We start from the raw sequence: 24,199 nt of genomic DNA on the forward strand, positions 1-24,199 counted from the left end.
GACAAATTAAAGAGGTAGAAGGTGAAGTAGACAGGAGAATTGAGGGTGACTCCCAGGTCCCAATCACCTCGAAGGGGAGCATCACCCTGAGAAATGGGGAGCAGGAGCAGGAGGGGGAAAGGAGGAACGGGAGAAGAGAAATGGGCTCCCTTCTGGATATCTGACTTTAGGGCCAGGTGTGTTGTCCGGGACAAATGGAGGCGACGTGGAGGTGGGCAATGCTGCTGTGAGGTGGTAGCTGAGAGGAGGGACCTGTGGGCCGAAGCCAGGGCTCTGCGGAAGGCCCCGCTGAAGGGAGACATTGAGGAAGACAAGCTGACAAGGGAGACCCTGCAGGTCAGAGTGTGGGGGTGGAACCAGGAGGGCTTTTCATCAGACTGCAGAATTCTGACTCTTTGAACTCAAAGAGGGAACTAAGGAAAGGCATTCAAATGGAGAGAAGTTAGACTAAATGCCATCAGGATGCAAGGGAAATGAGCACGTAAAATGGCCACTAAATCTGAGAGATAAGGGTCATGATGACTGTTCTGTGAACTATCTCAACAAGTGGTCCAGCCAGATACCGGAGTTCAGTGGGCTCAGAACTAATAGGTCACTAATATATAACTAATGTACCAAAAATCACAGTATTCCTTTAAGCATTCAATTGTAAAAAGAAAGGAGAAAGACAGAAGAGCTAAAGAGAAAGTCAGGATTGGGGGGAAAGCTATTTTGTATGTTTATCTGCTTTAAAAGGACGGGAAAGATGTGAACATTATATCCAAACCTTGTTCCCACTGCTGGCCCTCTGAGTATAAAATCTTATGTCCATGGGGATGTTTGACACATCTTGAAACCACTGAGCTACCTCAAATCTAACATGTCACCTTATATTCCAATGTAAACCAATTCTTCCTTCTGTGTTTCATATCACCTATGAATAACATCCTATAGCAAACGCTTTAGGTAGATGGTCACCTCTTGTAGAGCCTGAGCTCTTACTCAGGCCCTCTCTGCTCTTCCTTTGAATACAGCCTCACCCTCTCCTAAGTAGACCCCAACTTCGAGCTGCTTTCAACCTTGAGGCTGCACACCGTGATGGCCACCCACTGCCCGCAGACAAAGACGCCTTAGCAAGGAGCTCTGACCACCTCCACATGGAGCCCAGGCAGACTTCTCTCCAGGAATGCCAAGACTCCTCTCACTGTCACCCTTCTGCTGCTGCAGCTTCTCTTGCTTGTCTAGAACTCTTTGTACTTTGAGTAGCTAGCTCTTGTTCCTCTCTCAGGTGTTCTCCTAAACATCACACCCATTATTTAATCTTCTCCGAAAGCTTCCCGTCCTCCCCCAGGGTGGCTACGTGTCCTATGATGTTATAATCATAGACACCCCATGCTGAAAAGTGATATGACTCTTTCTCCCTGAAATTTGATCTCCTAAGGTCAGGAACGATTCATTGCTTGTGCATCTCACTGAGCAGTGGAACGGGTAGGTTAAGGTGCTTAAGAGAGGAGGGGGCCATACAAAGAGGTTTGAGAAAAAGGGGGAGAGGGTGGAGTGGGGTGATACATTATAGGTTAACTCTGGATGGCAGAGGTAACTCAGGTGCCTAAGAAAAGGAAGGCAGAGATAAAGACTGACAGTAGTGCTGAGCAGGAAGGGAGTTTCAGAATGGAGGCTCTCTTTCCTTCATTAATAGGTGGTTGGACAGAGTGAAATTTGGTGAAGATGGTGACAGAGAAGAAATACATAATATTTTCTGGGAGACTAAGTGCACATCTTAGGACGAAGTCCCTGCAAACACTGTACTCTGGAACATGCCATCTCCTAAAGGCTCACTCATATACTCAAAGTTCTTCTCTGAGGCAAAGCTTTAGACGTATTTGCAGCATTTTCTTTGCGTAGGTGTTCAAGTGCTTGTACCTGAAGGTCTTTGGTTCTCTGCCAGGCTGCACACTTGCCACCAGGGCTGGTGTGGCTCACCGTGAAGCTGCTGTTGGTGGAGTTCAGGGAAGGGTGACTCACAGTAAGGCTGTCGGCACTATGCGAAGAGTAGCTGTAAACTAACTGGAGAAAGGCAGACTTTGTGTTAGTCTCTTGCTTGCAAAGAATGATATAGCATTTGGGGAAGAACGTGCAGCATAGGATCCCATAGTTGGATATTAGGATGACGATAATCTCCACAGCAGGCAGATACTTGCCAAACGTGGTAGCATAGACAGGGATGAAAGTGACCCATGCTATGAAGTAAATGAGCGTGCCAAAGGTTATGAATTTGGCTTCATTGTAATTCTCAGGTAACTTCCTGCCTTTGAAGGCTAATATGAAGCAAACGAAGGCTGGGATAGCGATGTAGCCCAGCATGATGCCAAATGCCAGCACTGACCCCCCATGGCATTCAAGTATGATGACCCTGGGCAGGGGTACATTCTCCGCCACCACACAGGTGCTGCGAAGGTGAGCCAGAGCATGCGGACGAGGACCTGGATTCCTGTGCATGAAATGACAATGGGCACCGGTTTACAGAGGCACCTGAGGGTATTCTGCAACTTGGGGTCAAAGCTAAAAGCCAACAGAATTTTTAGGGACTTCATGAAAATGCAAGAGACACACAAAGCTCACACCAAATAACGTCTACCTGGTTTTACATGTGAAGTCTCGTGGTTCTCCAACGAGGAAGCCAGTGCTGGCAAAGTTGAGGAAATGGCAGAGGAGGATCACATAGTACAGCAGTAATCCCCCGGAAGATTTCACAGCAGGTGTGTTCAGGGTTCGTGTAAATGTTATGCCAATGGCCAGGACAAGGGCGATTCCCAGAAGGGAGAAGGCCGCTAGCAGGACAGCCAAGGCATCACCCAAGCTGAGGAGTGCAACCTCCTTCTCAAAGCACATGGTGCTCCTCACAGGGGCCTGGTGAATTTCATTGTTGCACAGGAAGCAGTGATCCATGTCTGAAGGACAGAGGAAGGTCAGCAGCCTTGCAAACAACTAAACCAGGTGATTGCCCACAATACCACAAATGAAACTCCCAGGGCACTCATTCCAACCACAAAACAGATACAGGCAATTATCACAGCAGTTTCTTTTTAAAACGTGCACAGAACCCAGAAAAAGAGAGAGTGAAACAGCAAAGGTGAGGAAAGAGGCAGAGGGGAAGAGAAAGACAAAAAGCCAGCTAGGCTATGGGCCTGTAGGGTATTTACATTTCAGGATAGACACTAGCAGCTTTTAAACTTGCTGTTACACATAGCAGTTCACCACTCTGATATGAATAAGTGATTTTGAATCAAATATAGATGCGGTTCCTGTCTTCTCTTTACCACTTGTGAGTCCTGCAATCTTGAACAAGTGCATCGAAATTTCTAATCCCATTTCCCACTCCCCTCCCCACCCCTAATGGGTGCCCCATCAGAACACTGCACATAGTGGGCCCCCAATGTGTAGGAGCTGCTATTATGAATGAGGCTGCAGTTCTTTGTAAAGCAGGGGCATTACAGCTAGCTTGCCCTAAAAGTTCGGTCTCTTTCCAAGTTGAGATACCACAAGATAATCACATCATGACAGCTAAGAAAGAATTAAAGTTTATTTTTTCCTCAGGAGGTGAGCAGACTTGATCCTTTTTGATAAACCGGAGCAGTGTTTATGCAAATCCCACCCGCAGGGCAGCATGGGATCTCGGGAGTAGGGTGCCTTTGCTCCCTATCCCACCCCTTAAAATGATGGATCCTAATGCTTCTGAAAAGCCTTTCTCAGGACATCATCCGATTACATGCAGCAAAAATCGAAAGTGCTCATTCAACTTTTTAAAATGTCTGTGTTCTTGTCTATGTCGACCTCAGAGTGAGGTGCTTTTGTCCATAAACTTTATGGACAAAACTTCCTTTGCTTTTTAATATCTATTTCCCTACAAGTACCCTTCTTTGTTTTCTTTTTATCCCTGGCTGCTACCGTCTCTGCTCATTCATTCAGGGGACATTTGTGGTCTCGTTGTGTGGACAGCATGTGTGACAGATGTGGAGAAGAGGAGAGGGTAAGCCTTCAGGTTACACTCACTCCTGGCATTCCCGCCAGGGTCCTCAGTTGTCTACACTCATCCTGTTTGTCCAAAGATGGAGCCCACACTGGACCTAGAAAGGCTTTAGAGTCTTTCTATGGGAACTTAATGTGCTTACTTCTCTACTTGGAGGATGGCTGCTGGGTACCATATTGCCTGAAGAATTTATCCCCAGTTATCTAATTATTTAGGCAGCACAGGTCCTCTCAGACTAGAACAAGTGGCATCTTAAAGGCACTGACAAAACATGAGCACTGGAGTATCTCTATTGTTATACTTTTCCCTTTGGAGCCAGTAAGAAGAAAGAATGTTTATTTGGGAACATTCTGATTCTGGGATTCTCAGTTTTCCAGAAGATGAACAGGAGTGTGGCAATAAGTGAAGAAACGTGGTGCTTTCAGGTGGGCTTTGCTGCGGAGAACATGCCAGTAGTTCTTAGAGCTTCTAAAGTTGCTGACTTCAGCTGTGCACTCTAATTTGTGTACTGTGCTCTGATCTTGCCAAACTGATAAAGATAGGGTGGGCAAACAGTTGGTTACTCACACCTCATCTCTGCTAATACTGGGTCCACTTGTCTTACAGAAGTTCCTTTCTAAGCAGAAGCAACCTTTGCCTCTTGCTAGGAACATTAAGATCTGCAGGATATGTGCACCTGTGTCTTGACTGGGAGCTCTGGCTTTATAGCATGTTGGTTTGGTTAATCCAACATTTACTTCTTTGTACCCAATGACAAGAGATGTGCATATGGAAAAAAATTGGTGGAAAACTTGCTTTGTTTTAAGAGTTGCTAATGACAAAGTATGCTGGAAGCAATGACTTTTTCCTTGGAAGTGAAATTCCTCTCATATCTGTATTATTTATTGGTCATATACCAAGTGATATAAAATAGGAAATTCCAAAATAAAATGAAATTTCATAGCCATTTTTACCTAGCAGATAGGAAGCTTGTAAAATTCTTTTTAGATGAGAGAAATCAAAATGGAATTCATGAAAAGGAAAACTGTCCCAGTGTGCCCACAAGTACCCGCCTGGTTGCTGTAGTGATTTTCAGGGCAGCTCACACAGTGAGAGCAGCAGGTGTGTTGGCTTCCGGTTGTCTTCTTCATTTGTCCTGGGCTGCAGTCCTTGGAGCATTTAGATAGAATTTGCTGCATAGAAAGTGAAAAGAAATCCCCAAAAGATTTTTAAAAAATACCCTAGTGATCTCTCATTTAAAGATGTATACTAAGTGGCATTGTGATCATTTTAGTACCACTAGGACTTTTTGTACTCCTGAGATATGAACAAGCTTAAAATATATAAAATACTTCAGGTGGAGAAATTGTTTTAGAAAGTATTTAATTGTCACATCAATAACATCTGTAAGAAACAATGGCCATTATTTCCTTCAGGCTGTTCTCAGAGGAGAAATGTATAGTAGCAAAAAAATGAGGATTTAGAAATTTCCAATCCTATGCTGAATAGAGTTTTGTCAAATAAGAAGATAGTAAATTATAAGCTTATATTCTTTGGAAGACATTTTTTATCATCTGAAAATCCTTAGAAGGCTTCTAAGAAGCCTATCCAGCCTCACTCTAAAAAAACAAACAAAAAATTGGAATATTTTGAGTTTATAATTCCAGCATTTTGGGAGGCTGAAGCAGGAGGATTACTGGTTCAAGCCCAATCTGAGCAACCTAATGAGACCCTGGTTCCAAATAAAAAAAAGGACTAGAGATGTAGCTCAATCCTCAGTACCATAAAAACACAAAACAAACAAATGAAACTAAAAAGCTACTAGTGCTAGTTAAAAAGACAACCTAAAATACTGAGAATTTAAGTCAGAGTTCTGCATGTCATGATGCAGGTCATATGCAGCATCCTACTTCTGAGGGATTGTCTGCTTCTGATCCAGATAATAGTTCTTTTACAAGATTTACGGTGTGCCATTCTTTTTCATTCAGGATCCCATGTCATGGTACATCCCGTGAATTAATCTGTGTTATAGTTTCACTTTTACCCCAGGGAAGTCAAAACAGAAGCTTTCTCAGGATTCTCTGAACAGCTGTTGCTGAGTCCGGAACACAAAGTATTAGGTCAACCACTGTTTTCTCTGGAATATGAAGACCTGGGAGGGAGAGAGAAACAGCTAAGTTTTGGGGCCCTCAACTCAATTATTACTGACTGGGTTTTAGCAGGAAGTGGATTGCCTTGAGGACTCCCCAGGCAAACTCCGAATCTGAATCTGAGGTATTTGCTCCTGGGATGTGCTCAGAAGACACAAAAGGATTTAACTATCAGATTCAGCCAGGTGTCAAAGGAGACAAAAGTACAGTCTTCCCTCCCACAGCTTCTCTCCCTGAGCATCCAGAGACAGCAGGGAGAGCCCAGGACTTGGTGTAGATATGAGAGATTGAACGTTATCTGATGTTTTGGACTAGGAATGTTGATGACACACCAGGAATGTGGATGCCCTTACTAACTGCCAACTGGCAAGCAGATCTTGAAATCTGAGCACATGTTCTCAGACATTATTCATTTTTATTATATTCTTGAAATATTTGTCGCTGTTTCCATTAGAAAAGAAGGCTGGCCCTCCTGCATGTGTGTCCTCTCCAGTCAGTTGCAGAAGTCCCAGCCCTGCACCCTGTGCCTGCACCCTCAGAGTGTGTCTCCTGCAGTCCGGAGGCTAAATTTGGGCATAATTAAAAATGGCACTTCTTGCAAAAATGAGAAAGAATCCTCCCTATATTCAATTACTGAGTTAGAATATTTAAAGGTGCAGTGTGGGTTACGGTGCTTCGCAGGGGCTGCGTTCCTAATGCAGTTTCATGAACAATGACGGTAAAGAAGATGAGGAGCTGAGAACACAGAAGGCCATGTTCCTGTCTCCCAGGGAAAAAGCATCTTGCTTCCCTGGAACCTCTGACAAGGGAGACACTATTAACTAAAATGGTTTATGGCACCACTATAACCATTCTCCCATCCACCAAACATGCGCGGAGTGCCTGCTATATGCCAGACATTGTTTTAATTGTGGGAGCTACGGCAGGGAATAGACAGAGAAATCACATTTCTATCTGACAAGGTTGACAATAAAGAAAACAAAAGTAAATAAAACAAAGATGAGACAGTGACTACAAGCTCGAGGTTGGCATTGCCCTCCCTCTCTCTCCCTCTCTGTCTACCTGCTGCGGATGGACCCTGAGGCCCTCACAAGTGGACAAGGGCTCTACCCGTGACCAACACACCTAGTCACTGCAATTTTAAATAAGGTATCCAGGAAAAGCCTCCCTGGGAAGGAAGGGACATTTCAGGAAGTACAGAAAAAAAATGAGAAATTAACCTAATAGACATCAGAGGACATATTACAGACAAAAGAAATGGCAAGTACAAAGCCTTGCTCTGGGAGAGAGAGGAGCAGGAGGAGTAGGGTCGCAGGTGAGGGCGGGGGAGATGAAGCTGGAGGCGCTGCTCAGATCATGGGCGCGAGATCTCTGAAGAAAGGTAGTCTGTGTGGATGGGGCTGCACAGAGCACAGTGTAAGTCCCCTGGCTGGTTGGAGGGATGCAGTAAAGGTGGAGAGGTGGGAACCCCACTGCAACCATCTGGACAGCAGCTTGAATAGTTGTACACACTGGTCAGACTTTAGACACATTTTTTTGTTTTTGTTCAGTTGGTTTTGGTTTTTGGAGACAGGGTGTCACTGTGTAGTTCAGGCTGGCTTTGAGCTCACTGTGTAATGCAGGCTGGCCTCCAACTCATGGCAATCCTCCTGCCTCAGCCTGCTGAGTGCTGGGATTACAGGCATGCCACCACACCCGGCTTTTCTAGACAGATTTTAAAGCCAAACTTTCATTGGTTGTGGAGTATGACAGAGAGAGGTGGTGAGGAACCCAACATAGTTTACTTCATGAAGAGTTAAGAAAGGGAGTTGCCATTTACTGTGCAGGAGCAGCTTTGGTAGGGAATATCAAGAGCTCTGTTTTGGGGAAATTAAGCTAAATTGACTACTGTATGCTAGGCAGAGATGTCAGTTAAGCAATTGTACATTTATTAGGGTGGCAGGACAAAATAAACATCTAGGTGTCCTTAGCCATCTGTGTAATGACACCATCTAACGTCATGCTAGAATAACCAAGGAAAAGGACAGACAAGCAGAAAAAGATGAGCAGCTCTGGGCTGCTGGTGAGTAGAGGTAGCAGGGACAGGAAGGAGCAGGCGAAGGGTTACAGACAGGAGCAGGAAGGCCAGGGACTGAGGTGTCATGGAAGCAAGCAAGAAGAGTGTCTTGTGGAGGAGAGGATCACTGGCTGATATACAGCAGGACAGCGCTGGAGTCGATAATGTGATTAAGCTACACAGAAACAATTTTGATGTATTCTAGACAGCCCCCAGGAGTGCGGGAGGAGAGAGATTAGGGTGAATCACTGTGTTCAACTTGCACAGCGAGTCGTGCTATGAGGAGCAGAGGCACAGGGAATTCATGGAAGAGTACATGGGGTTTCTGTGGCTTTTTTTAAGATAAGAGAGGGAAGCCCCCAGCACATCTGAGTCATCACGCAGATAACGCAGAAGAGAGAAAACTCAAGGGCACAAGGGACAAGTAAGGTGCCAGCACCAGACCTTGAGGAGAGGGAGGAGGTGCTGATCTTGGCCAGGGGCACAGAGGGAGGGATGTGGCACAGAGGGGCTGTGGGGGGCGCTGCATTCTGTCCAAGCGTTACCTTCTCGTTGGTAGAATGGGGAGCAGGATCAGCAGGACAGAAGGGTGGATAAGGCGCACTGATGTCAGAGGCACACAGAAGAGAGAACGCAGCTATCCAGCACTGTGGGCGGGTCAGTGAAGTGGGCAGTGATCTGTCCGCAGCACTGCAGGCCCCTGAAAGCCAGCAGTCTCAGATTCACAGTGAAGCTGGTGAGCAGCATTTCTTTTCTTGTCTTGACTTCTAAAACTTTTGTTTTCTGACAAGTTCAGCTACTCTGGGGCCATACTCAGACAGAGTTGAACTGAACCAGAAGAATGTCCTGTCACATGGCAATGAAGAGAGTGGCGAGGGAGTGACCCTGCGTCCAGGAGCGCATTGCACTAGTTGGCCATGGAGTTTGGCAGAAAGGGAGGACAGTGAGCAGGGAGAGATGAGGCAGGTGGAAGAATAGGAGAGGTGACAGAAGAGACTTTGAATCTGACATCTCTTCTCCCTTACTTTCTCATTACTGAGACAAAATACCCAACATCCAGAGTTAAAGGAGGAAAGGTTTATTTGGCTCACAGTTTGTAGAGGTTTTAGTCCATGATCAGCTGGCTCCAAGGCAGGGTGGTGTGGCAGAGGGCCATTGCAGAGATGAAGCAGTGCATGGAGGGCAGAAGGTAGCAAAGCAACAAGGGGAGGTCACAGCTCTTTCTGCCCGTATGTCTTATCCGGGTTACTTAACGCAGGTAGCATTCACACCCTTAGTTCTAGTGCACTTGATCATGGCATTACACCATGAGTTACCCCAGCATCACACATTCTAGATCCAGCAGGCTCTGAAAAAGGCCTGGCTACGACTGCATTAGGCTTTAGGGGATGTCTAGACACAAATGATGGAGGGGATTGCGGAGGTCCTGGCGGGTTCAAGGACTTTGGCAGTAAGATACCAATAGGTTCAAACGCTACAGTGTAGCCTACAACAAAACTACCTTAAATTTCCTGAATTCCTTTTTTGTTTCTTGACTTGTGAGGATGAAGACATCATCCTGCAGGTCATATTCTGCCACCTTGGTGACAGTCATCTGGCCATTGGTCTCTTTCCACAGGACAACATTGTATTCAGTGTTCAAGTCCCCATGGGCATCAAAATGGAAAGAATCCCCTCCATCCCCAAATGTCACATTTCTCAGCACATCAAGTAAATACAAAATGAGAATGAAAACAAGCACTGAGCATAAACTTTCTAGCTGTATCCATCATCCCAATCACAACATTGCCTTATCAGGAATATCACTTCAAGTGAGAAGAAAGAAGATTCTGCGTCTGGTCGGGGGACCTCTGAACCATCAGCACAATCAGACAATGAGTTCCACTTGTGTTCTAGCCTCATCTGCCAAAGTTCTGCCAAGTTCGGATCTATGGGTGGTAGCTACTCCACCCTGGGACATTAAAATCCAAGCATCTGCATGAGTGCATGTCACAGAGTTTCAGAATGGACCCTCTGTAGTAGATAGCAGGTGTCCCATTCTGGCTCCATTCTTTATTAGTAGTACATTTTCGACCGTTACAGTGACTTTCATCTTTTCTCCAGTGGTTCTTAAGTCTGTTTCAATGAGTGAATGCATAGAAAAGTGACCTCTAAATTCTATTTCCTTCCTCTCTTCCTCCTTCTTTGCCCCCTTCTTTCCCTCCCTTCCTTCCTTCTTTTCTTCACCTCTCCTATTCTTCCACCTGCCTCATCTCTTCTCAGCTCCCTTCCATTTGTTTTGTTTTATTGTGAGACAAGGTCTCACTGTGTAGCTCAGACTGACCTCAAACCCATGATTCTCCAGTCTCAGCCTCCTGAAACCTGGGGTTACAGGTGTGTACTACCACAGAAACTTCTTATTTCTAATTTGGTTTATAAGATGATTTTTTTAACTTGGAAGAAAAGAAATATAATGAAGAATTACTTGTCTTCTTACCCAATTTGTATGGTGAGAGCTGATATATGATAGGGCTAGAACAGGACATATGTTACTAACAAACAGGCAGCAGCATCAAACCTGTGCAGCAGGAGGACCCTGGGATTGTCACTGCGACTCACCACCAGCCTGAAGTGTAAGCCGGGTTCACAAAGCCCTCTCCAAATGCACTCATTGTACTTACTCATTACTAGGTTGATAGTTCTCGGTGACTTTGTCAGATTCAAAGTCATGGTCAGAAATTATTGTATATGAGTAGAATTATTCTATTGTATTCCATTTTGGTTAATCTTTTTGAGTGTTTCATTTTTGCCAACAGAATATAAGAAAATCAAGTTAAATTTTAAGGTAAATATGTGAGCTATGTGTTATGGTTTGTGTCTGTGTGTCCCCCCCAAAGCCTCATGCGGCCATGGGGCAGGCTTTTAGAGTTTGATTATGGGTGTGAGAGCTACACCCACCCTAGGGTGGATAGTTTACATATGTAAGGGAGAGGAAGAGGCTGCTTGAGGCCATTCCGCCCTTGTGAGTGCTTGTTGATTCGGCTGTGAGCTGTAGCCCTCTGCCATGTGCCACTCTGCCTTGTAACTTGCCAAGTACGGACTGAAACCTCCACCAACTGTAAATGAAATAAACCTTTCCTTCCTTAGTTTTGGGTGTCAGGTATTTTGTCCCAGCAATGAGAGGAAAGTAACCAAGACACTATGATAGTCATGGCACTGACCAAATAGCACTTTAGTAAAATCTCTAGTATGTGTTTTAATTTTATTATATGTCTATGGATTTACTACTTCTTTTAGTGACTGTAAATTACTACTATAAGAACTACTTTAAGGAAGCAGGATATTAGATCTAACATGGTGGAATTAACCAAAAACATTCTAGAATTGCCTAAAATTTTAAAATGGAAGAAATAAAAATAAAGGAATGTGAAGGTTTATTTAATATTTTCACTTCAACCCATATACTGGTCAATTCTATTCTTTCCTTAACCAATACCATGTATCTTAGTTCTTTAGGAAGTAGAGTCTCTTCCACACTTGTGTTTGAACTATATTTTCCACATGCTTTTTTCCATCCCTTAATTAGACTTTACAGGGTAAAGTTCTGACACATGTATGTTCTATAAATAATGATAACATCATATAATGTAAACAATCTTACACTGTTTTATGCTTGGTCTTACAGGGAAGTGGATAGAGGCAGACAAAACAGTACATTCATTACTCATTAAATATGATAGAACATTTACTTTGGTTTAGAGTAAAATTCAAACATTAACACTTCAGTTATTTATCTCTTAAATATTTTTTCCATCAATTACCTATTTTTTTAATGGAAACTCTGAGCTTCAGTATGAATTGACACTACAAAACATATAAACTCATTTTTACTGTGTAACTCATCTCTGCCTGGTAATATTCTGTTTTTAAGGAACATAAGGCCAGAGGCCACACCAAGTAAGGTGTTATGGTTGACCTTGTGTTGTGTTTCTGTAACTTCCTCAATCTGCTCCAGTTTTGTAAGTGAGTTTGTTTGTGGGAAGAGAGCTACGTGACTGAATTAGAGAACAGCAAAGGACATGGCTTACATCTTTGTCCTAGATTATGTCTTTTTCTTTGTGGAGTTTTCTGTGGTGTAGAAGAAAGCACACTGAACTAAGGCTAACTGTGTGAGTGACTATGGGACAGACTTGAATTTTGGTAGTCTTCTCCATCTATAAATTGCTGGAAGAGGTGATAACCAGTAATACTTCCTCTTTCTTAAGATGGAGTGTAAAGAGCAGAAGCCCTACCTTAATATTAGATGAGAGGTGAGATATACGAATACTTAGAATGCCGGGGCTTAAATTGTCAGTTACTACTGTCCTTACCCCCATTAAGTCACTCTCACATCTCCCCTAACTTATAGACATCTACCATGGCTACACATGCATATCTCATAAAATTTTCAATTCCAACATCTGTCAGCCAGAATATTTAGTATTTCTTCTCCTTACTTTTCTCCATGTTTCCATGCCAACAAACTGTTGCTCACATTGGAAATCATTTGTAATCCATATTCTGGTCTCTGTCATCTTTCCTATCCAATCTATACCTAAGTGTTCTTCACCCATCCTCTTAAAAATATTGGTATTCATCTCTCTATCCTCCCTGCCACACCTGTAGAACAAAGCATTCTTATCCTACACTTGGATTACCACATTGGTCTTACTCTCTCCAATCTTGTATTCCTCTACTTAATTCACACTGCAAGTGGAATTTGATTTCTTCAGTGGAAAACAGATCACATCCATATCTTGCTTAAAACTATCCTTAGTCAGCTCCTTTTTGCTCTCTGATGTCCAAATATTAAAACTCATTTTCCAGCCTTCCTATTTAAATGATGGGTGCTGTACCAGCTGTGAGCATTATAGGGGAAATTGTTAGAAGTGCAGATTTTCTGCTCTTATTATACAACTAGAAAATTAGAACCTGCCTAAGATTCCCAGGTGATCCAAATGCACGGCAAAGACTGAGATGTCTTAACTGGTGAGTTGCTATCAACCTGTCCTTCACAAACTCCTCCAATTTCTTGCTTACAGCTTCTGTGTGAGGCTTCAGTCCCATGGCATCATTTTCCCACCTTTTGCCGAGTATTTCTGTCCTCCCACCCTTCCATTGCATTCTCTATAGATGCCTTGTTTTTTGGAAAGTGTTCTCTGAATTGCTAATACTGGACAGGCTGGCTCAGTTATGTCCTCCTCCGCCATTTTGTGCTCACACGAAACATGGTCATGCACCATCCTACTTTATAATCCACTCCACAGTCACCTGCTTTCACACCACTCTAGACAGGTGACTCCTGGAAGGAAGGAGTCGTTTTCTTCTCCATCATATCTTCAGTGCTCATCACAATCCCTGGAGCACTGAGAGACCCAGAACATAATTGTTAAATAATCAGGACTACCTAACATCATCCCACATGTATCATTTACTAGCTTACATATCATCATAAGTAGGAAAAAAGACCTAAGTCACTAGTCACAACAAGAAAGTGGTATCCCCACACACATCTGACAAACATTAGAAGTCTGTTGAAGTACAATAAGTGTGGCTGTGCTGTCCCCAAACACGGCTCACAATACCATCGAATAGAGAGCCAGAGTCCATTTTATACTTGCACACGGTAAAAACTAAACCCTTTTAAAGTGATTGGAGTCTCAACTCACTCAGAAAGTGTCATTTAGATATCAGTGAATTTTGACGGGGGACAAATGGAGTACGTCATGATGGGGACCCTAAATGTTGCTGATCTTTTAAATTTGGCATCTAGGAAAGTTTCTTCATGAGAAGAGTTGTTTGCAGTGTTTGTCCTGCTGCATCTGGCCCTCCTCAGACAGGCTTATTTCCATCATGATCAAAGGAGCAAGCCACAAGTCTTCTTTTCCAGTCTGTTTGTTTGTTTCTAGATTAATGAACTATTGGGGACATATGGGATGACCCCATGTTCCTGGTGTTTAAATAAAACATTTTAGAAAACTTCCTCAAGTCTTTTCCTCAAAATGTTTGAGACATATTCTTGACTTAAAACACTTTCCCGGATTTTTCCCAGATTGCTAGCAGATAAATAGCTCTGCTATTTGTGTTCTTTTTCTGTGTGAGAGTCTGTGTCCTCTCTTCTTTGTTCTGTTAGTCTCTGTGACTAGTCTTTATTTCTCTTTCTCAATCTCTTACTACTAGAATTGTATGTAGGGGTTTTATTATGGTAGCCTACGTTTTAAATAAAGTAAAAGTTTTTTTTTTTGCAATGTACCAGGCCAAAACTATTGAAATGTTTTAGAAAATATCATATTAAACTTTGATTATAGGGGAAAATGGTGGTCTAAGTAAGACAATTTACAGTTTTCACCAATGCCTCATTAAAGTTTTATACTACTAAGAAAATGCTTTCGAGCATGCATTTAAAAAGCATTATACATATGAATAAATTATTTGAGATTTTAAATTTAAAAAGATCTATTCATTTTACCTCTTCGTTGTATTTAGGCTTTGCATTTACTATGGTGAAAAATAATTTTAAAAGTAAACAATATATACTCCACAGATGTGTACAATAATTATGTGTGAATTGAAAGTAAATTTTAAAAACGAACAGGCTGAAAACATGATTCACCCAAATGTAAAATGTCAGACCCCTGAGCTTACGTTTATGGGTGATTAAAGCAAAAATGCAGAGGCTGGGGTGGCTCAGTGGGTAGAGCCCAAGTCTAGCACACGCAAGGCCCTGGGTCCAGTCCTCAACACCAGTAGAAACAAAGAGCAGCAAGGAGGGGCAGAAGGGGAGATTAACCGTCCTGGAGATCTGCTTACATGACCAGGAGAGTGATGTCTTACTCTGCTACTTTCTTTTCTCTTAGAAACCTAAAGTACATATTTTTAATAATATGATTCTGCTTTAAGATATACAAGTTTGACTTTGAAATATACATTATTGACAAATTTCTTTCTAATGAGTGAAATGTACCACTATTAAAAGAAGCAATTTATTTTTAAATGCTTTTTTCATGAGCGTTTAAAAAACTGACCAAGATATAATATGTATATGCAACAATTCCCCAAGATAAATGAAATTACTATATATCATAAACATATACTTATAAAAAACTAAAAAATAAAGAAAACACAATGAAAAAAATTCATCAAATAGAATCACATTAAATGTTAGCTTTCTCCATATTACCAAAGAGAAGACAGAGAATCAGCTTTAACCTCATTCTTTTTTTTTTTTTTTTTTGAAACAGAGTCTTGCAATGTAGTTTAGGCTGGCCTTAAACTCACTATGTAGCCCAGGCTGGCCTCGAACTCATGGTTCTCCTCCTGCCTCAGCCTCCTGAGTGCTGGGATTACAGGTGTGTGTCACCACACCCAGCATGAGTTGGTTTTGTTTTTTTTTTTGATATCAGGAATTGAACCCAGGGCTTGCACTTGCCTGGTAGGCTCTCTGCCACTGAGCTACATTCCTGGCCTGAGAATCAGTTTTATACACAATTGGTAGCTCATTTACCTGAAAAATCATAACTGGACTAATAGCATTCCCTTGATGATGTCTAGACTCCCAGACAGAGCACCTTAGGTACCAGAGTCTAATGGAGGTGCCAGGATTATGAACCACTAGTGATAAAGTGAAAAGCAAAGGATCTCACATCAGGAGATTCACACTAGGCCTTATTTATGGTTCTTAGCTTTAGGTTCCTCACCCATAATACGCATTGAGCACACCTAATTCAAAAGTCATAAATCCAAAATGCTTCAAAATCTGAAACATAGTGAGTGCCCACATGACAACATAGTGAAAAATTCCATACCTAAACTCATGGTCATGACACATGTACACTGAAAACATTGCATAGAATTAGCTTTGGGCAATGAACAAGGCATATATAAACATAAATGTTGTTGTTGTTGTTGTTTTTCTTTGTTTTTTTTCCAGTACCAGGAATTGAACTCACGACATCGCGCTTGCCAGGCAAGTGCTGTGCCACTGAGCTAAATCCCCAGCCCCCATATAAACATAAATGAATTTGCATTTAGACTTGGGTCTATCCTCAAGATATCTATCTATCTATCTATCTATATATATACACACACAAATATACTATATGTATTACTATATATCTATAATGATATATATTATTTCAAATTTGAAATATTTGAATTCCAAATATTGAATTTGAAAAAGTTCCAAATTTGAAAAAGTTGAAAAATTTGAAACACTTATAATTCCAAGTATTTTAGAAAGGGGATACTCTACTATATTTAACAACAACAAAAAGGTTCTAGTTCTTATAGTTTAAAATGTTAAATGAAATCATTTAAATGAAGTATTGAAAAATTCATATATTTAAAGGAGACAGATTTACTAACAGAATCTTGGGAAATAAAAGTACAAAACTTTGGTGAGAGTAGGAGGTGAGGGTTAAAGATAACTGTCATCTTTAAGAAGAAAGCACTGTGATGAAAACACAGGCTACTCAAGCACTGACCATTTCTACTTATAAAAGGAACATGATTAAAAGCAGTGAAAATAAATATTTGCAAAATAAAGCAAGGAAGTTACTGGGGAAGCAACAGTATTTTCTCGACTGCATGAGGCGGTTAGTACCTCCCACGGCTGGAAGGTGTGGGGTTCTGACAGACTCGAGCTTGGCACAGATCCCGGAGAGCATAAGCAAGGGCAAACACAGCAAGCTGAACACTGTGAAAGCCCTGGTTCTCTGTAATGCTGGAGGAAGTTGTTTCTCATGAACAAGTTCCTTTCTACAGCCTTGTGAACGTTGTGGGTCAATATCTTGTGAGAATGGTTGGAAATGCGTTGACTCAAATCACTGTCTTTGACGTGTTCACGGGCAGAAGAAAGCATGGTGTATTCATGGAGGAGCTTGTTGTTGTCACTGGGATACATATGCAGAGTTTGAAGAAAGGAGTGGAAAGAGGACACACCCCCTCTTATAAAGGGAAATCCCACAACTTTGCCAATCTTTTTAACGTTGGGAATGGTGATGATCTTAGTAGCAGTTGACCAATTATCACTAGCAATCCATATCTTATTTATATTTCTTTCTATGGCTTTATTAAAGAGATTGAAAACGTGGAATTTCCTCAGAAATACCACAGTGACATTAACCTGTGGCTGTGCAATGATTTTCTGAAGTGTCTGATTGATCCTGACTTCGATGGTCTTATCAGAGAGGAAAGCTGGGAGAACCTCGTTGAAAGCTATACACACTTTATTTGCTGCAGCCTGAACTGCAAATGTGTCGAGAGCCAGTCGTGGTTATGATAGTCATCATCCGTGGTTATGACACCGATCCAGTTCCATCCAGATTTCTGGATTAGTTGGGCCATTGCTGTAGTTTGATGGAAGTCACTGGGCACAGTCCGTAAAAATGAAGGAAAATGAATTTTGTCACTTAGGATTTCTGCAGTTGACTCATAACTCACCTGGAAGTGGACAGACTCTTTTGGTGATGGTGTTGGTAAGGTTTAGGTGGTTGTTTATCATAGGTTGTCCTCCCTTTGATTTCCATCAGTTTCCACAGCCTTTCTCTAAATTTTCTGGTGCCTCCTATCTTGCCCTTTCCATGGGCTCCCACTGTACAAAAAGCTAAATCATACACTTACCACCAAAGTGTGGCTCAGGATCAGTGCTCTCTAATCATTTCCTATTGTATACAGTACAGAGCCTGTCTTCTATCTCCATTTATGTGACTATATGCATCTATGTCTAGCTTAAACCTCAGGCCAGGGTAATAGTAGATATTTAAAAATTCAGAGGTAAATACAGACAGAATGTAGCCAGGCAAGTAAACACAGCACATTTGGGATTAAAGACATGAAAAGCCTTCTTTAATCCACAACTTTATTGATTTAGCTTCAGGTAAACTCATCTAGTCCAGGGCTCAACAAACACTTCTGTACAGGACCAGAAACAAAATATTTTAAGCTTTGCTGTTCACAAGTGGTCTTTACATGCCTTATTGCATTTTTCTTGTTAAAACCTTTTAATAAATTTCAAAACCTATCTTAGCTTGACAGCTCATTGGCTAAGAAGCACATTTTTCCTCTAGGCTTTGGTTTTCCAACCTCTGATTGAGTAGAATACACATCAGCATTTTGGGAGACCTACTTGATATGTGAAAAGTTTTGCTTGACTTATAGCTTTTTTGATTTTATTTTATGGTGAATTACTGGAGTTATTGCCTTCCACAGTTGCAATAGCACCATGTAACTTACTCAGTGAGGCTTTTGTTTGTTTGTTTTTGCTACTAAACAGTAGCCAAGGAAGGGGTATGGTAGAAAATATAGGCTTTGGAGCCAGACAAAATTTTGAATCTTAATTCCAATAAATTTAGAAAGTTACTGAATATTTCTTTACCTATATAACAAAGGATGTTTATTAAAATTGAAGGAGAAAACTTAAATAGTTTGCTTATTTTCAGATTTCTGCCTTGCATTCCAGAGAAGTAATTAGTTTTGCTATTTATTCTCAAAGCCTTTCCATTACCTTCAGGAAAAGATAAAAACAATACCTCTGCTTACCAGACAATACATGGCCCATCCTCTTCCTGTCTCTGCAAATGCATCTGGTATTTTTCTCCTTTCTGCTCAAACTGATCTACCTGTGCTGACCTTAGTACTATTCTCCCATCTTTGCACTTGGAGCTTTCTTTGCCAGATACTGTCCACGCGCCCACCAAATCCCCTTGGTATTCTTTTTTATTCATGGTTGAGACTAAATATCTCTTCCTTGAGAAGTCTCCTTTGGCACCTTAGCCCACCCACCCTTCACTCGCAACATTTCCTTCACAGTGCCTGACTGATGCTAAGCAAACAAGGAAGCTGAAACCCTCAGAGTGTGTATCTCATTCAAATAGATAGAAACTAGATCTGACTGATGGAACTGTAAACTCCCTAACTAGTTGCTCTAGGTTTCTCTGATCCTTTCACAATAACAAACATTATCAAACCAATGGGAACAAACCCACCTGTGGCATGAGCTGCACATTCAACATCCTGGAGACAGCCATGGTTATTTCTGAGTAGCCAGCACCTATGACAGCCTTGACTCTTGGTGTGTAGCTGGAGTAGTTGCTCTGAGACTCCACAGCTTCTCTGGAGCAGTTGAGTTTGGAAAGCAACCTCAGGGTGGCCGCCATTGCTGCTCTGACTTCTGTGCAGGTGTTGTAGATTTCATAGCCCAGTTTGATTCCAGATAATAATGTGGAATTATCGATCACCTCAATGCTGTGTATCATAGCGAGAGTTCGGAGAAAGACTGCTGTTTCAAGCCTGTTGAGAAATAAGTGTTTTCTGAATGTATGGGGATTAATATGGGAGATTAAATTAATCTCATTTTATTCATAGTTCTGCCTTATAACAGACAATTTTTGAATACATGAAGTCTATCTCTTGAAGGATCTAAACTTTTTTTGAAAATGATTTTTAGTGGAAAGAATAATGCTAGAGACCACAGTTCTTAATGGTGGCAATAGTACAGAATTTAATTGTTTCTTGAATTTGCATCAATTTTAAATATTTAGTTTAGTACTTTGCAATATGAGATATATCTGATTTGGGTTTTTTTTTGAAATTTGTTGTATTTTACTGCCATCATCAAAGACTCAAACCCTGTTTCTCAGTTTTGTGATTTTAATTTATTGTGGTTGAAAACTGGATAAATAAGATGCTTAACAATTCCACTTAAATAGTTCCTGCATAAAAGTCCAGCAGACCTCTCCTAGCAAGTGCACTAGCTTAACACAGAGGCAGCACTCTCCACATTCAAGAACACTTTGAAAGTCCTTCTCAACATGTGATCATCCCAGATCCCAGAGCTGCTCTGTACTGATTTTCTATTATTTCATCAGTTATTGTATACAAAATATTATAAATAGTGCTAATACATAAAAGTTCAATGGATGCTTGTCACTTCTTTCTTTTTTTTTTTTTTTTTTTTTTCCTTTTTTGGTACTGGGAATCAAACTCAGGGCCTTGGGCTTGCCAGGCAAATACTGTGTTGCTGAGCTATATCCCCAGTGCCAAAGGATGCTTTTTTTAAAAAAAATTTTCATTTTAAAGAGAGTAGTACATGAGAAACAAACAAACAAAAAAATAGACCAGTAGCAGCATACCAGTATCACGAACATAAACAAATCAAAGCAAGAACATTCAAAGTGATACAGGGTCTCAAGACAAATTAATACAAATCAACAGTGATTGTTACATTGCATATTGTTATCTTCAACTACATTGCTCAGATTACCAGATGTAAGAATGAAAGATTGCCCAAACCATTAAAGAGAATAAGAAAATAATTCTTCAATAAAACATTAGTGATAATACAGTTTCACTAGACAAGATGGTAGCAGTTCACCGTTGTAATTTCTTTGCATATTGTTACCTTCAAATCAGTTGCTCAGACCACCAGACACAAGCATGCTAATGGATGCTTTTTAAATGAAGAAAGAGGGATATTATTGTTAAGGTTTTGATAGCCTGAAGTTTTATAATAGTTCATTAAGTTATGCTGCATTATTTAAAAATTATTCCTTGTCATTGATCATCTAAACATGATGTTTTTAAAAAATCAGTATTATAATTTTTATTTTTTGAAAAACATAGGTTACAAATGCAACATTTTAAAAATCAACAGCTTTTCTGTATGCCAATAATGAACTAGTTGAGAAGGAAATCAGAAAAGCAATTCCAGTCACAATAGTTTCAAAAATAAAAAAAAATACCTAGGAGTCAACCTAACCAAGGAAATAAAGATCTGTACAATAACCACAGAACTCTGAGACAGAAATTGAGAAGACACTGGAAGATGGAAAAATTTCCTATGTTCATAGGCTGACAGAATTAATACTGTTAAAATGACAATATTACCCAAAGTGATCTATACATTCAGTATAATGTCAATCAAAATTCCAATGACATTCTCCACAGAACTAGGAAAAAAATCCCTAAAATTCATATGGAAAGAAAAAGCTTCAGCATAGCTAGAGCAGCCTGGGGATATAGTTCAGCGGCACAAGAGCCTGCCTGGCAAGAACAAGGTCCTGAGTTCAATTTCCATACCAAAAAAAAAAAAAAGTTGTTCAGAATAGCCAGAGCTATCCTAAGCAGAAAGAGCAAAGCTGCAAGCAACACAATGCCTGATTTCCAATTATACTACAAAGCAGTAGTAAAAAAAGCAAGATGGTACTGACCTAAAAGTGGACACAGGCTAATGGAATAGAGGATGTAGAAACAAACCACTCAACTATAGCCTCTGGATGGTTGAGGAGACAAAAATGTATGCTGCATATTATTCGGCCATTAGAGAGAATGAAATTTGCAAGAAAATAGAAGAACTGGAGAGCATTATGTTGCGTGAAATGAGCCAGCTGCAGAAAGACAAGTATACTGTGTTCTCCCCATTGCTGTATGTAGAATCCTTTTTTTTTGTTTTTCTGCCTGTACTGGGAATCAAACTCATGACCTTGTGCTTGCCAGGCAGGCACTGTGCCACTGAGCTAAATCCTTAGCCCCTGTATGTGGAATCTAAAAAGGCACTTGAAAGGAAATCATTATCAGACAAGAGGATAAGGGATAGAGGATACGGAGGTATAAGTGAGGGTAAGTGGGTGGATATGATAAAAATATTGTATATGCATGTATGAAAATACTACATTGAAAAATCAATATTTTAAAAATTAATAGTCACTAATAAAATGCATTAAAAATAAAAAAGGGAAATGGTAAACTAATAGATTCCTAATATTTAAATTGCACAATGTTTTCAGAGTCCCTCACGTGTAAGCTCTACTAAAGTCAGGATGATTTTGTTTGATATATTTGTCAGGATATCTCCAGTGCCTAAAACAGGGTCTAGGTAATATAGGTATTTAATAAGTAGTGGTTTAATATTGAATGAAAACTATTTCTCTTGATGAATGACAATAAGGTAAAAGACTTTCAATTCAGTGATTTTTCTTTGCCTCAGGAGAAATTTGTCTCTGAGTCAAAAGATTCTTTTTTTTCACCAGTTGTTGGACTACAGTTGTGGGCTTCAAACCTGCAGTCACTGGGTACCAATGCAGTGCTCTGAAGATCTTCACATTATTCTGCGTTACCCTGGTGTTCCTCTAATCAAAGCCTCTGAGGACAATAGCTCATAGGGCCCAGCACCTGAGGAGAAGGCCAACAAGGGAGCATGGTGGGTCATGGACCACATTTTACCTGAAAGCATTCTTAGAGGGCTTGGTAAATATTTTTGGTGAAGAAGATTAAAAAAAAGTAGGAGAAAAAAAGGAGGTTAAGCTTATGTCAGGACAGAACCAGAATTTTAGAGTTAAAAGGATGCATAGGGGTCACATTGCCAGAGCAATTGAAGCGAATACTGCCTACGTCCTGGGAGGTCTGGAAAGGTCAAAGGGCTGCAGTGATTTGGCTATGTCTGTACGGGACCTGAAATTAGAGACAAACACTCCACTCCTCTTGAGGAAAATGCATTTGAAACTCCCTCCCCTGGTGCTGCTTATCCACATGACACTGTGCCAAAGTCTCTTCTGTGACTAAGCTTCATGCCCATGCGTACACCAGGAGGGAAGTTTTGAGCTGAGAAGGATCATAATTTACCACAAAAGCATTAGATTTTTTCAAGGATGAGATGAATACGGTGTTGACCAAAACTTTGAGAAAAAATTAGATGTAGCCTATTTTAAATACAGTGCTAATAAATGCATCTCAGTTTAGAACAGAGTACATGTTGTGGGTGATAGAAATACAAATGTGCAGCACTGTGTTTGCATGTAGCAAAGAGCAGGTTACAGTGTCTTCTCAAGTGAGTTCAGGAATTAGGCACAATCCCAAAATACATTAATGAAAAACATCCATTATCTCTACACTTGAAGGTTGTTTGATTGCACATAGTGCTAATAGATCTCTCATTCAAGGAAGAATTGCAAGACTAACCACATCCAAGCTAATACACACATACATACACACATATATGCAAGTTCAAATTTTATTAAAATAACGCAGATATTAATACACATAAATGTCTTAGCACAACCTTGACATCTAAATGTGTTTGGGGGTTTACTCAGCCAACACACTTCTGGATTTGTGGCCTTCTGGCGTGGTCTTCTGAGGACACCATTTTTTTGTGAATGGGGAACAAACCTTCAATCGTGATATGTCCTGGAGAAGTGACAGCTACAAAGCATCAGGAGTTTGGCAAGGCTGGGAAGCAGCGAGAATAATCAGAAAGTAGGTAAGCCGTGTGCCTAATGCCATGCTTTGTCTCATGTGCTCAGTTCATGAGTGCACTTAGGGTCATCACAGTCACTAAACGACTTCAACAAGGCTCCTATTTCACCTGTAAGCACCTTGCAAGATGTGGGTATTAGCAAGGGACAGAGGCACTCAGTATTCAGATAGCTGGTAGTGAAAACAGCTCTTTCACCAAAAATAATGTACCAGGCTCTCTCCGACACTCTGCAGAGTTGGAGTCAGACATGTGATAGTCATCATACATGGTGACAGCTGAGAGCGTTATAAACACAAGTTTCACTGGAATTGCAGTGTTTTGCTACTATGTCAAGGGCTTTTGATCATGTTGGAATTTCCTGTTAAATAGGATGTAGACTCCTCAGGAGGGAGCAGTTGGCAAAAAATGTCCACTTTAAAAACGGAAATGTCTGTCTAAATATATCATGTTTAACACACAAATAATTCAACGTAGTTTATAAGCTGTCTAGAGAAAAACAGCTTTGCTTTTATCTTTCCTCAAAATGTCTATTTAATAAAACAAAATTTAGTTACCTTTAGGGTTAAGTCTCTTCTAGTTTACTTGTGTTAGAGAAAATAGCATTTGTGGTGATGGCAAAACTAAAAACAAGATGAAACTTGGCTGATACAGTCTTATGCATTGAGCAAGAAAAATCATGATTTTTGCCATTACTTGTGTTATTTTACTTTTGTTTTAAATTTGGGACTGATTTC

General features: G+C 40.8%; 1 protein-coding gene across 1 annotated transcript; it reads right to left on the bottom strand.

Moving 5' to 3' along the window:
• Positions 1-1,818: 1,818 nt before the first annotated feature.
• Gprc6a (G protein-coupled receptor, class C, group 6, member A) lies at positions 1,819-23,491 on the bottom strand. Its single transcript, XM_005389118.1, is given in 12 exon segments — positions 1,819-2,421; positions 2,424-2,592; positions 2,594-2,930; positions 5,058-5,181; positions 9,696-9,908; positions 16,815-16,834; positions 16,837-16,913; positions 16,915-17,486; positions 17,489-17,653; positions 19,198-19,499; positions 23,300-23,419; positions 23,422-23,491. Coding segments are annotated over 12 exon segments (2,772 nt in total).
• Positions 23,492-24,199: the final 708 nt, after the last annotated feature.

The sequence above is a fragment of the Chinchilla lanigera genome, unplaced genomic scaffold, assembly GCF_000276665.1.
Source record: "Chinchilla lanigera isolate Chin_1 unplaced genomic scaffold, ChiLan1.0 scaffold00035, whole genome shotgun sequence".
NCBI lineage: Eukaryota > Metazoa > Chordata > Mammalia > Rodentia > Chinchillidae > Chinchilla > Chinchilla lanigera.